Genomic DNA, 12,450 nt, shown 5'->3' with positions numbered 1-12,450 from the left:
CTCCTACAATTCAGTAACAAAAAGACAAACTACAATAAAAAAAGAAAATATGGGCAAAGGGAGACTTCAGGGAAGATGGCCGACTAAAGTAGTAGCCCTGCTCCACGGAAAAGTTAAGAGAAGGGACACGAGGGCAAATGAGGCTGTGATTCAGGAGTGCGGCTGACCTGGGAGAGTTTCTGCCCCACATGTGGCAGCCGTGGTTGCAGAGGCCAAGGAACTGAGAGGCAGAAAGCTGGAGCCTGGGGCAGAGGCATGGAGCCCACAGGAGTGCACAGACAGGAGCTCTGGACTAGGAAGTGAGCCAGGCCGCGTTCCTTGGGCACTACTCTCACCAGCGCAGCCCCATGACCAGCTATTCACCCACCCCACACACCACACACCTGAACCCCGTCACCCGCTCCCATTCCCCGGGCTACAGGCGCCCCCACCCCACCAGCCCCCAGTGCACATACCTGTCCCACACTCCCACCCCAAGTGCAGCCTAACCCACCTCTCCTGCACACCTCCCGAGCACTACCTACTCCACCCTGTTCCCTGCAGGATGTTGCCAGCACATAAAGGCTGTGGGCACTACCCTGCATACCTAGGCTACCGCTGCCCCCACCCATAGTGTCGCACGGCCTCACCCCACCCTCCCTGAGCTCAGAGCATCCATTTAAGGCACTCCCAGGCTCATGCAGCGCGTGGGTCCCCAATCACATCATTCAGCTCTGGGAACCGCACTTTACAGCAGTCCTAGAACCGCACATGTGCACAGCCCTCAGCCTCACTTCCCAACACTGAGAAAGTGCCGATGTGTGCAGCCAGATCACAATTGCCCCCAGTGCATGAAGGCATAACAGTGATCTGATGCCAAAGCTCTACAAATGCGCACAAAGGGCCCCGTGCTTTAGACCAGCACACACCAAGGTTACAGCCACCCAGACCAGTGTACCTGCCCAGCTACATCGTCGCTGGACACTGGGCACCCACATTCACAATCATCAGTGTAACATCCCCAACCTGCACCCTACACCTGCCCTGAAACAAATCACCACACTGACTGCCCCCTCCCCGTGCCCTGCTCCCTGCTGTACAACCATCCCGCAAACACGGGCCTTAGACTCCTGTAAGAAATCAACTCCCAAAGTAAATCAATCAAGATATTTACATGCCACGAAGACAGCAGAAGATCACTAAGCATATCACAATGCAGACAGATATAGCCCTGCCTAATGACCAAATTAAAACACCAGAGGACACACAGACATTAGAACAACTAATCAAAGATGTTCCTACAACTCTACTTAATAAAGTAAGTGGGATAGCAAATGACATAAAGGAGATCAAGAAGCTAGGAGAAGAGCACAAAAAGGAATTTAAAGAGTGAATAGAAAAATAGTTGAAATTACAGAGATTAAAGACTGTTGACCAAATAAAAAACATACTAGAGGCACACAACACCAGATTTGAAGAGACAGAAAAAAGAAGAAGTGATACAGAGGACAGAATAATTGACTCCAAAGACTCAAAACAATAAATGGCAAAAAACACAGAAAAAATTGAATGGGAACTCAGACAAATGATAGATAAAACAAAACACACAAATATAAGAATCACTGGTGTCCCAGAAGAAGAGAGGAGTAAAGGGCTAGGAAGAGTAGTTGAGGATATAATGGGGGAAAACTTCCCAACTCTCATGAAGGACTAAAACATAGAAGTCAAAGAAGGCCAAAGAACTCCAAACAGAATAAATCCAAATAGGCCTTCCCTAAGGCACATACTAACTAGTCTGTCAAATGTTGAAGAGAAGGAGAAAATCCTGAAAGGGGCAAGAGAAAAACAATTTACTACATACAAGGGAACCCAAATAAGACTGAGTTCAGACTACTCAATTAGCACTCTGAAGGTGGGAAGGCAGTGGTATGATATATCCAAGATGCTGAAAGAAAAAGACTTCCATTCAAGAATTCTGTACCCAGCCAAATGGTCCTTCAAAATAGAGGAGGAGATTAAAGTTTCATAGACAAAGAACTTGTGAAAGAATGTGTCAACAAGAGACCAGGCCTACAAGAAATACCAAAAGGAGTTCTGTCAGCTGAAAAGAAAAAAGAAGGAGCGGGAGGTCTGAAAGAGGGTACAGAATTGAAGAGGACCACTAAGGGTAATTTAAACAACACAAAAAGAAAAAGGGAAAAGAATATATAGATCTGACAAATAAAATAACAAACATAAAACAGTGGAATCAAGAAGACTTTTCAGTAATAACTTTGAATGATAACAGATTAAATTTACCAATTAAAAGATATAGATCGGCAGAATGGATTAAGAAATATAATCTAGCTATAGGCTGCTTACAAGAAACTCACCTTAATGTGATGATATTGTGAATTACTGATTATATATGTAGAACAGAATGATAAAAAAAAAAAGAGAGACTCACCTTAGACACAATGATACAAGTAGACTGAAAGTGAAAAGATGGAAAAAGATTTTCCACGCAGGTTGTAACCAAAAGAAAGCAGGAGTAGCTATACTAATATCGGACAAAACAGACTTTAAATGTAAAGACATCATAAGAAACAAAGAAACACTATATACTAATTAAAGGGTCAATTTACCAAGAAGATATAACAATCATAAACATTTATGCTCCCAACCAAGGAGCTCCAAAGTACATGAGACAGACATTGACAAAAATGAAGGGAGCAACAGATGTTTCAACAATAATAGTAGGAGACTTCAATACACCACCCTCCTCTACAAACAGACAGAAGACAAACAAGGAAACAGAGAAGTTAAATAACTTGATAAATGAATTAGACCTAACAGACATTTACAATTCATCGCACCCCAAAGCACAAGGTTATACATTCTTCTCTAGTGCTCATAGGACATTCTCCACGATAGATCATATGCTGGGGCACGAAAAAGATCTTTATAAGTTTAAAAAAACTGAAATTGTTCAAAGCACTTACTCTGAACATGGGATGAAGCTGGATCTCAATAACCACCAAAGAATGAGAACATTCACAAATATATGGAGATTAAATAACACACTCTTAAATAACAAGTGGGTCAAAGAAGAAATTGCTAGAGAAATCAATAGCTATCTGGAGATGAATGAAAATAAGAATACAAGTTATCAGAACTTATGGGATGTTGCAAAGGTTGTGATGAGAAGGAAATTTATTGCCCTATATTAAAAAATAAGAAAGAGCAAAAATCGAGGACTTACAGCAAACTTGAAGGAACTTGAGAAAGAACAGCAAACTAACCTTTCTAGCAAAGTAGAAGAAGAGAAATCACAAAGGTAAAAGCAGAGATAAATGAATGGGAGAACAAAAGAACAACAGAAAGAAGCAATAATACCAAAAGTTGATTCTTTGAGAAAATCAATAAAATGGATGGGTCAATAGCAAGACTGAAAAAGAAAAAATGAGAAAGAATACAAATAAACAAAATCAGAAATGAGAAGGGGTGCGTTACCACACCCTGAAAAAAAAATAAAAGAAATCATAAGAGGATACTATGAATAAATATATGCCAACAAACCAGACAACTTAGAGGAAATAGACAATTTCCTAGAGGCACACAAACAAGCTACACCAACTCAGGAAGAAATAGAGGATCTCAACAAACCAATCACAAGTAAATTCAATCAGTCATCAGAAATCTTCCTACAAAGAAAAGCCCAGGGCCAGATGGCATCACAGGGGAATTTCATCAAACATTCCATAAAGAATTAACACCAATCCTGCTCAAACTTTTCCAAACAATTGAGGACAAAGGAACTCTACCTAACTCATTTTACGAAGCTAGTATTATTTTAATACCAAAATCGGGTAAAGATGCTATCAGAAAGGAAAACTACAGGCCAATCTCCCTAATGAACATAGATGCAAAAATTCTCAATAAAACGTTAGCAAATCAAATCCAACAACACATGAAAAGAATTATACACCATGACCAAGTGGGGTTTATATCAGGAATGCAAGGATGGTTCAACACAAGAAAATCAATTAATGTAATACAGCACATTAACCAATCAAAAAGGAAAAATCACATGATCATCTCAATTGATGCTGAAAAAGCATTCAACAAAATCCAGCATCCTTTTCTGATAAAAACACTCCAAAAGATAGGAATCAAAGGTAACCACCTTAATACGATAAAGGGAATACATAAAAACCCAACAGCCAGCATCATACGCAATGGATAGAGCCTGAAAGTCTTCTCCCCAAGATCAGGTACAAGACAAGAATGCCCACTGTCACCACTACTACTCAACATTGTGATAGAAGTTCTAGCTAGAACAATCAGGCGGACAAAGAAATAAAAGGCATCCAAACTGGAAAGGAAGAAGTAAAACCCTCATTATTTGAAGATGATACACAATACTAGACTTGGAAGATCCTGAGAAATCTACAGCAAAGTGACTTGAGCTAATAAACAAATTCAGCAAAGTGGTGGGATATAAAACTAATGTGCAAAAATCAGTAACATTTCTATACACAAGCAATGAGCTAGCTGAGGAGTCAGTTAAGGAAAAAATTACACTCAAAATAGCAACTAAAAGAATCAAATACTTAGGAATGAACTTAACTAGGAATTTAAGAACTTCACAGAGAACTACGTAACATTGCTAAAAGAAATCAAAGATCTAAACAGGTGGAAAGACATTCCCTGCTCATGGACAGGAAAGCTAAACAAGTGAAGACGTCAATTCTCCCCAAATTGATGTACAGATTCAACACAATAGCAATCAAAATCCCAACAACCTACTTTGAAGACTTGGAAAAGCTAACTACCAAATTCATTTGGAAGGGAAAGAGACCCCAGATAGCTAAAAGCATCCTAAAAAAGAAGAACGAAGAGGGAGGATTAACATTCCCTGACTTTTAAAACCTATTATAAAGCCATGGGGGGTCAAAATAGCATGGTATACAAAGAGAGAAGCATTGACCAATGGAATCGAATTGAGAGTGCAGAAATAAACCACCAAATCTATGGTCAACTGAGTTTTTTACAAGGCCCCCAAATCCTCTGAAATGGCACAAAATAGTCTTTTCAACAATTGGGCATGGAGGAACTGGATATCAATAGCCAAGAGAATGAAAGAGGACCCCTAGCTTAACACCCTACACAACAATCAACTCAAAGTGGATCAAACACCTGAATATAAGAACTAGCACCATAAAACTTCTGAAGAAAATGTAGGGAAACATCTTCAAGACTTAGTAATAGGAGGTAGCTTCCTGAACTTTACACCCAAAGCACAAGCAACAAAAGAAAAATATGACAAATGGGAACTCTGCAAAATCAAATGCTTCAGCACCTCAGAAGACTTTGTCAAAAAGGTGAAGAGGCAGCCAACTCAAGGGGAGAAAATATTTGGAAATCACATATCAACATATCAGACAAAGGTTTGATTTCCTATATATACAAAGAAATCATACAATTCAACAGCAAAAGAACAAACAACCCAATTATAAAATGGGCTGAAGATATGAATAGGCATTTTTCTGAAGTACACAGATGGCTCAAAAGCACATGAAGAGATGCTCATTTTCACTGGCTATAAGGGAAAGTGCAGATCAAGACTACATGAGATACCATCTCACACCCATAAGAATGGCTGCTATTAAAGAGGAAACTATAAATGTTGGAGAGGATGTGGAAAAACTGGGACACTTACACACTGCTGGTGGGAATGTATAATGGTGCAGCCACTAGGGGAGACTGCTTGGTTGTTTCTTATGAAAGAAGATATCGAGTTGCCTTATGACCCAGCTAGAGATGGGTGAACTGTTAGCTAATGAGGTTGAACTCCAATATAAGGGAAAAGATAGGAGCGAAGGTGACTCTCTAGTGGGTCTATAAGTAATATCACCATATCGAAGATGAACAAGATTGAAAGGGGTTTTATAGACCTACATGTTCCACTGATTCACACTAGAAATATGAATGAGTACTTGTAAGAATTACTTTAAAGATATGATTCTTGTATAAAGTGTTTAAGTCCAGGAATACAGGGGGAAACTGCTATTGCACGCTATGAGCTATGTTCAAAAGGAAACCATTAGCACTACCGCAGCAACAGCAGAGGTAAATAATGGGGGGAGGGACAAGAATTAAGAGGAGGTTTCGATTTCCTATTCAGCAAGGGTGTGCTTATTGGTTTTCTGTCTCTTGGGAACAATGGAATTATCTAAAATTGAGAATGTTGTGATAGAGTGTAGACTTTGGGCCTTTTACATGACGCTCAATGAATGCAGGTGGCTGAAGGGATGCGCTGATTGAGAAGTAGATTGGCAAACGATGGTGTATTCTTATGAATGAAGGCTGTGCTGCTACAAAAAGGTACAACAATCTGAACGAACATGTGGGACATTTGTGAGGCATGCAACGATGTGAATGAACATGTGGGACATTTGGTGAAACAAAATAAGCCAGAAACATACTAAAAAACAACAATGGTATGGTCACCTTTAGAAAATGCTTATAAGAAAATGGGGGCCTAGATTGTAAGATTTTAGAGCAGACACAGTAAGTCCAGAGTGGTGATTATTATTTCTAGATTTTGAGAGGCTGTTTTATATATATAACCTGAGATTCAGAGATAAGAATGAAGCCAAACAGGTTGGGGTTAAGGTAATTCAGAACATAGGGGTAAGGAAGACAGTGTCTATATTTTAGAACCACACATACTCTTTGAGACCAATGGAAGAAAGGTTTATTTGATCTGGAACTGAAATTTTCTGTAGTGCATAATCCAATTCAACCTATCTGTATAGCTCATTTGAACAACTGAAATACAGGAAGCACAGAATAAGAGGTCCTTTAGTCCTGTATAGATTATTGTAATCCCTGGAAACATCCTAGAGAATCTTAAGCAGATAATCAAAAAGTATCGGGCAAGTCCCTTGAGGGAGGGGAGAAAGAATATGGAGCTATTAAACCTTAGCATCAAGGAATCACCTGATACTGTGTCAAACTTTAGGGATACTCAAATCAATAAGGCCTTAGCATCAAGGAATCACCTGATACTGTGTCAAACTTTAGGGATACTCAAATCAATAAGGCCCTGCCCTCAATCATGAGGCATATTCTTGTGAAACTTATGTAGTAGTGAAGAAGCTTAGCCTACCTATAGGCATGCCTAAGAGTTACCTCTGGAGGACCTCTTTTGTCGCTCAGATGTGGCCTCAATCTCTCTAAGTCCAACTCTGCAAGTGAAATCATTGTCCCCCCCCTTACATGGGACATGACATCGAGGGGTGAAAGTCTCCCTGGCAACATGGGAGAGGACTCCCAGGGATGAATCCAGACCTGGCACCATGGGATCAACAATTCCATCCCGACCAAGAGGGGAAAAAGAAGTGTGATTTATAAAGTATCAGTGGCAGAGAGAGTTCAAATAGAGTCAAGAGGCTACTCTGGAGGTTGCTCTTACGCAAGCTTCAGTTAGTCCTTGCTACCTATCATAGCCTGCCAACCCCCAACCAGGACCATTCCAGCCAATCCTAAAGAACACCTAGGGCAACAGAAAAGATTCCACAAGGGTTCCAGCCACTAGAGTAACTTTCCAGAAACCTACAACCTCCAGATGGATCCCTGGTCCCGCTAAGTCCTGAGTCTAGCCCAGCGTCTCCAGAACATCAGATGGTTCCATCTCCCTACCCCATATTAGTGACAGACCCTTCCAATATCAAAAATTTAGAACTGTCATAGCCCAACCAATCCCAAAGATAGGTATAGGAAAATCAAACGTGATGGTGGAATTATACACAGAAGATAGGACTTAACAAATGAATATGGGTGCTGAATCTTTAAATTGTTATCTTTTAGTCTCCCGTAGTTTAGAGCAGCTAGAAGCAAAAACCTAAAAGTGTGAAATTGCAACCCATGTTAAAGTCTGAAATATGTTCTACAACTAATTGTGGTGCTGTGCTTCGAAATTTATAGCTTTTTTGTAGATATGTTATTTTTCACAAAAAAAGAAAGGAAAAAAGTTGTGATGATAAAAAAATATTTAAGCTCTCTAGCCTCCTATATTCTGAATAGCTAGAAGGAAAAATCTGAGAGGATCACATGATAGCCCATGACAAACTCTGGAATCTGTCCTGTAATCACTTGTTGAAGAGTGCTTTGAAAATACTGCTTTTTTTATTTCTTTGCTTTGTATATATGTTATATTATACAATAAAAAATGTTTAAAAAACGGGCAAAGGATTTTAATACCTGTTTCTCTCAAGACATACAAATGGCCAATAAGCACATAAAAAGATGTGCTAAGTGAACAGTTAGCCATTAGGGAAATACAAATCAAAACCAAAATAAGATACCACTTCACAAATCACTAGAGTGGCTATTAAAAAAAAAAACTGAAAATAACAAGTGTTGGCAAGGTACAGAGAAACAGGAAGCCTCATACATTGCTCATGGGACCATTAAATAGTGCAGCCACTGTGAAAAACAGTTTGTCAGTTCCTCAGAAAGTTAAACATAGAAGTACAACATGATCTGGCAATTCTACTTCTAAGTATATACCCAAAAGAACTGAAAGCAGGGATTTGAACAGATACCTGTGTACCACTGTTCATAGTACCATTATTCTCAACAGCTAAAAGGGGGACACATCCCTCAATGGAAGAAAAGAGAAACAAAAATAAATGAAATTCTGATATAAATTTCAAAATGGATAAACCTTAAAGGCATGTTGAAATAAGCCAGATATAAAAGGACAAATATTTTATGATTTCATTTATCAAATACCTAGAATAAGCAAATACACAGAGACAGAGAGTGGATTACAAATGACCAGGGGCACGGGGGTGGAGGGGATGTGGAGATGTTGCATGTCAGGTACAGAGAGGTGTTTCTATTTGGGGGGGTTGAAAAAAATTGGCGACAGATGGTGGTATTGGTGGCACAATGTCATGAACATAATGAATATCACTGAATTTTACATATAATATTGTGAGATGGTTAAAAGGGGAAATTTTGCATTATATGTTACCAAAAAAAGTTAAAAAAAAAAAAAAAGAATATCCTATGATTCCATCTTCATGAAGTTCATGAATGAACAAAATATCTGTAGTGATATAAGTCAGAAGAATAGTCATCTATGGGAAATTATTAATTGGGAAGAAGTGAGAGCCTTCTGGGTTGCTGGAAAAGTTGTATACGAGTATGGATGGCGACTACAATGTTAAAATTAATTCAATTGTACACTTACTGTATGTTATACCTCAGCAGAAAATAAAAAGTGTCAGGATTCAAAGACTAAGGTTTATAACAGATTGGGTGTTTCTTCCTGTGAGAAGTAAAAACACTTATTTTAGTATATTAATTCACACTTAACAAAGATTTATTAGCAATGTACTTAAATCTGTGACCAACCTGTTAATACCAGCTGCATTTACCAAGAAATTAACTCGACCTAAATTTTTCTCGATCTCTTCAAATGTACTTTGAACTTCATGTTCTTTGGCAACATCACAGCTAAATGCCAAATGATCTCCTACACAAACAAAATTAGATTAGAATTACTTTCAAGTTACTGGAATTTGAAGCTTACTGAGTACACAAATGTTAACAACATATGTTGGTAGGCCTGTGGCAATCCAAACCCCGGAGGTAAAGGATGACTAAATCATGGGTATCTACACCCACAGAATTCAGTCTAATGACACTGGGATGACTTCAGGTGAACAGAGGGAAATAGAGTAATACTTCAGAAAGTTAATCTCAAAATTTTTAAGAAACACTGGGGGAGCCTTTTTAATGTTCATAATGCTAAGATTCATTTACTAATATTTATAACTTTGACACTGACTCCATGCTACCCAATTCAGTCATCTTCTGGGTTTTATGCTTTTTTTCTAAAATTTGGTCTAGTTCAGTTATGTTTTAGTTTTACTGGATTCCTTGATTCTAACCATGGACTCCAGGGTTTCTTTTTATTTTTTTAAACGCAACAAATTCACAACAGTGCATATATCATAATTATCCAAACCCGACAGGAAGCTGTTAAAAATGCTAAAACTATGTATAACGGAAAAATAAAGTTTTTACTAAAAAAAAAACAAAAAAAAACTTGTCTTTAGAATGCTGGGTTTTTATGTCTAGAACGTAAAAAAAAATTCACTTCAAAGGAAGAGAAACACTCCCTATTTAATAATCTACCATTTTAACACTAAAATGTACATTTTTTTTTTTTAACATGGGCAGGCACCGGGAATCGAACCCCGGTCCTCAGGCATGGCAGGCAAGCGCTCTTACCTGCTGAGCCAACGTGACCCGCCCTAAAATGTACATTTTTAAAAACTAAAGCAATCGGTTATTTTCTTACACACTCTAGCTTTAGGCAACAGTTAAGTCACCTGGGAAGCCTGACTTCTCCAGGTGAAAATCAAAGGCTCATGAAATACATGATTCAAGGAAACCCAAGACTCCTGTGCTCCGTCCTGGGTTCCACCTGAAGACTGGCCGGGCTACACCAGCCCCTGAAGCTCCAGCAATGGGTTTACTCGAGTGGCCGACAGTAACCCCAATAAGGTGCGCGGGTTTTTCTGACCACAAACCCTAAGGTTAGGTTTTTCTTTTGGTCAGAAAGACATTAACAGCAACTAACAGGAGCACCCAGAAGCATTCAGTGGAACGTTTCGGGGTGTCTGTCTTCCGTGCGTGTTTGTCTTGGAAGGCCCGAGTTCCCGCGCCCCGATAACGGCGAGGCTGAGGCGAGGACCCCTTAGCATCAGTGGGGCTGCCGCCCAGGTTTCCGACAGACTCGCCCCACGGCGGGAAGGGAAGGCGCGCCGTCCTTCCCGGGAACTAAACGGACCAGCAGCTTCCCAGAGCCGTTCACCCCGCCCCTTCACCGAGGGGCGCTCCCAGGGCGGCCAAGCCGTCGGACGGCACCGGGTGGGGGGCGAAACGCGAGGAGAAGGAACACGTGGCCGCCAACTCCAAAGTCCTCCGGCAACTGGGACAGCGCAGCGTCGCGAGCTCTCGGGTGCTTATGGACGTCGGGCTCCTCCGAAGGCGGGTCCCCAAGGGCCCCTCACCCGGGCCTGCCTCTCCCACCCGTGGGCCTGGGGGGCCGGCGGGGGCGACCGGGCGGGCTCGGGCTCAGGCCACCCGAGCCACCGGCCACAGGCGGGCGGCCTCGGCCGTGAGGGCCGCCCGGGCCGGACGCGCTCGGTGCTCGGTGTCGGTTGAGGCCGGTACCTACCGCCGAGGCCAGCGGCGGCGGCTTTGGCCACGTCCAGGTCTCTGGCGACGATGGCCAGCCGGTAGCCTTTTCGGGCCATCAACTGGGCCACCGCCCTGCCAATGCCTCGGGAGCCTCCAAAGACCGCACAGACTTTGTCCATCTTGGCCCCGAACGCCCAGGGGCTGCGAGGACAACCCGTTTCCAACCGCCCTCGGGCTTGGCAACCACCGCAGCCCCGAGAGCACGAAGCTACAGCGGGAGCACGAGCGGGCCGCCCACTAGCGCCACCGCCCTCAGGGGGAGGTCGACGCGTTGAGGCGCGGGGAACCTGGCGTCGGCGCGCTGACGTCAACGCGCACGCACTCCCCGCCCCGCCCCTTAATGAGGACGCCGGGGAGAAAGCGTCAGGGCGGTCGAGGCTGGCCAGGAAGGGGCTGCGCAGCATGCTGGGACTTGTAGTCCTGACGTGGGCGGGGGCGAGGCGCACTGCCCGTCGGGAAATGTAGTCGCTACCCGTGGACGCCTCCGGCACGTGGCGCTGAGGCGGGGGTGCACCGTCCCGGGGGCTGGGGCTTGGTCGAGACCCGAGACGTTCAGTTTTCAGACCCAGACGGTCCCCGGCAAGGCGAAACGAGGTGGTTGCCCTGATTAGAACCTGTACGCGGCTGGGTGCGGGCGTATCGGCGCCAGGGGCTGCCTTTCCTGCACGTGTTCCTTTGGCGACCCGAGGTCCTCCCTGCGGGAGCAGGGCGTCCCCAGGCGTCGGCCACATCAGAGCTCGGCCCACCCGTGCCTCCCGCACCGCCGAGCGACGACCTCGCCCTGTCCGGGTGCCGTCGTCTCGGGGTCGGGAAGACGTGCCATCAGAGTAAACCATTCCCCGGGAGCCCGAGAACGGCCATTGAATGACAGAATGGTCTCCCGGTAGCGATCCAGCAACTGTAGGCTGCTGCAGAGAAGGGAAAAAGAGACACCGGTTCCTGCAGTCCCAAATAAACTCTGAGTGTCCATGCGCCAAAACGGAACACTTGCGACAATTATACGGGAACAAAAGAAGTCTTTTTTTGGATACAATATTGAATTAGATGACTCAGAAAAGTATAAACCACGGTCCCTTCCATTAAAAGATATACAACGTGGTACAACACGACTAATACATGTGAAATACTAGAGACTAGTTCAAAGTAATATTTAATAAAGTGCAAAATTTTATCACACAAGAGTGCAGAGAAAAGGGAGGTTAATGA

The 12,450-nt window shown here is 42.7% G+C and overlaps 1 protein-coding gene across 2 annotated transcripts in view; it reads right to left on the bottom strand.

Moving 5' to 3' along the window:
- The window catches only part of CBR4 (carbonyl reductase 4), a 74,267-nt gene extending 62,742 nt beyond the window's left edge, over positions 1–11,525 (bottom strand). For both annotated transcript variants that reach the window (XM_077144448.1, XM_077144447.1), the window contains exons 1-2: positions 11,222–11,525; positions 9,388–9,508 (exon numbers count right to left, since the gene is read on the bottom strand). In XM_077144448.1, coding sequence (XP_077000563.1) covers positions 9,388–9,508; positions 11,222–11,363 — 263 coding nt within the window. In that variant the 5' untranslated portion in view covers positions 11,364–11,525. The remainder of the gene's footprint in view (positions 1–9,387; positions 9,509–11,221) is intronic.
- Positions 11,526–12,450: the final 925 nt, after the last annotated feature.

The sequence above is a fragment of the Tamandua tetradactyla genome, chromosome 26 (assembly GCF_023851605.1).
Source record: "Tamandua tetradactyla isolate mTamTet1 chromosome 26, mTamTet1.pri, whole genome shotgun sequence".
In the NCBI taxonomy this organism is placed as follows: Eukaryota; Metazoa; Chordata; class Mammalia; order Pilosa; family Myrmecophagidae; genus Tamandua; species Tamandua tetradactyla.
Note: the sequence above shows the minus strand (reverse complement) of the source record. Positions and strands in the feature narration are given on the sequence as shown.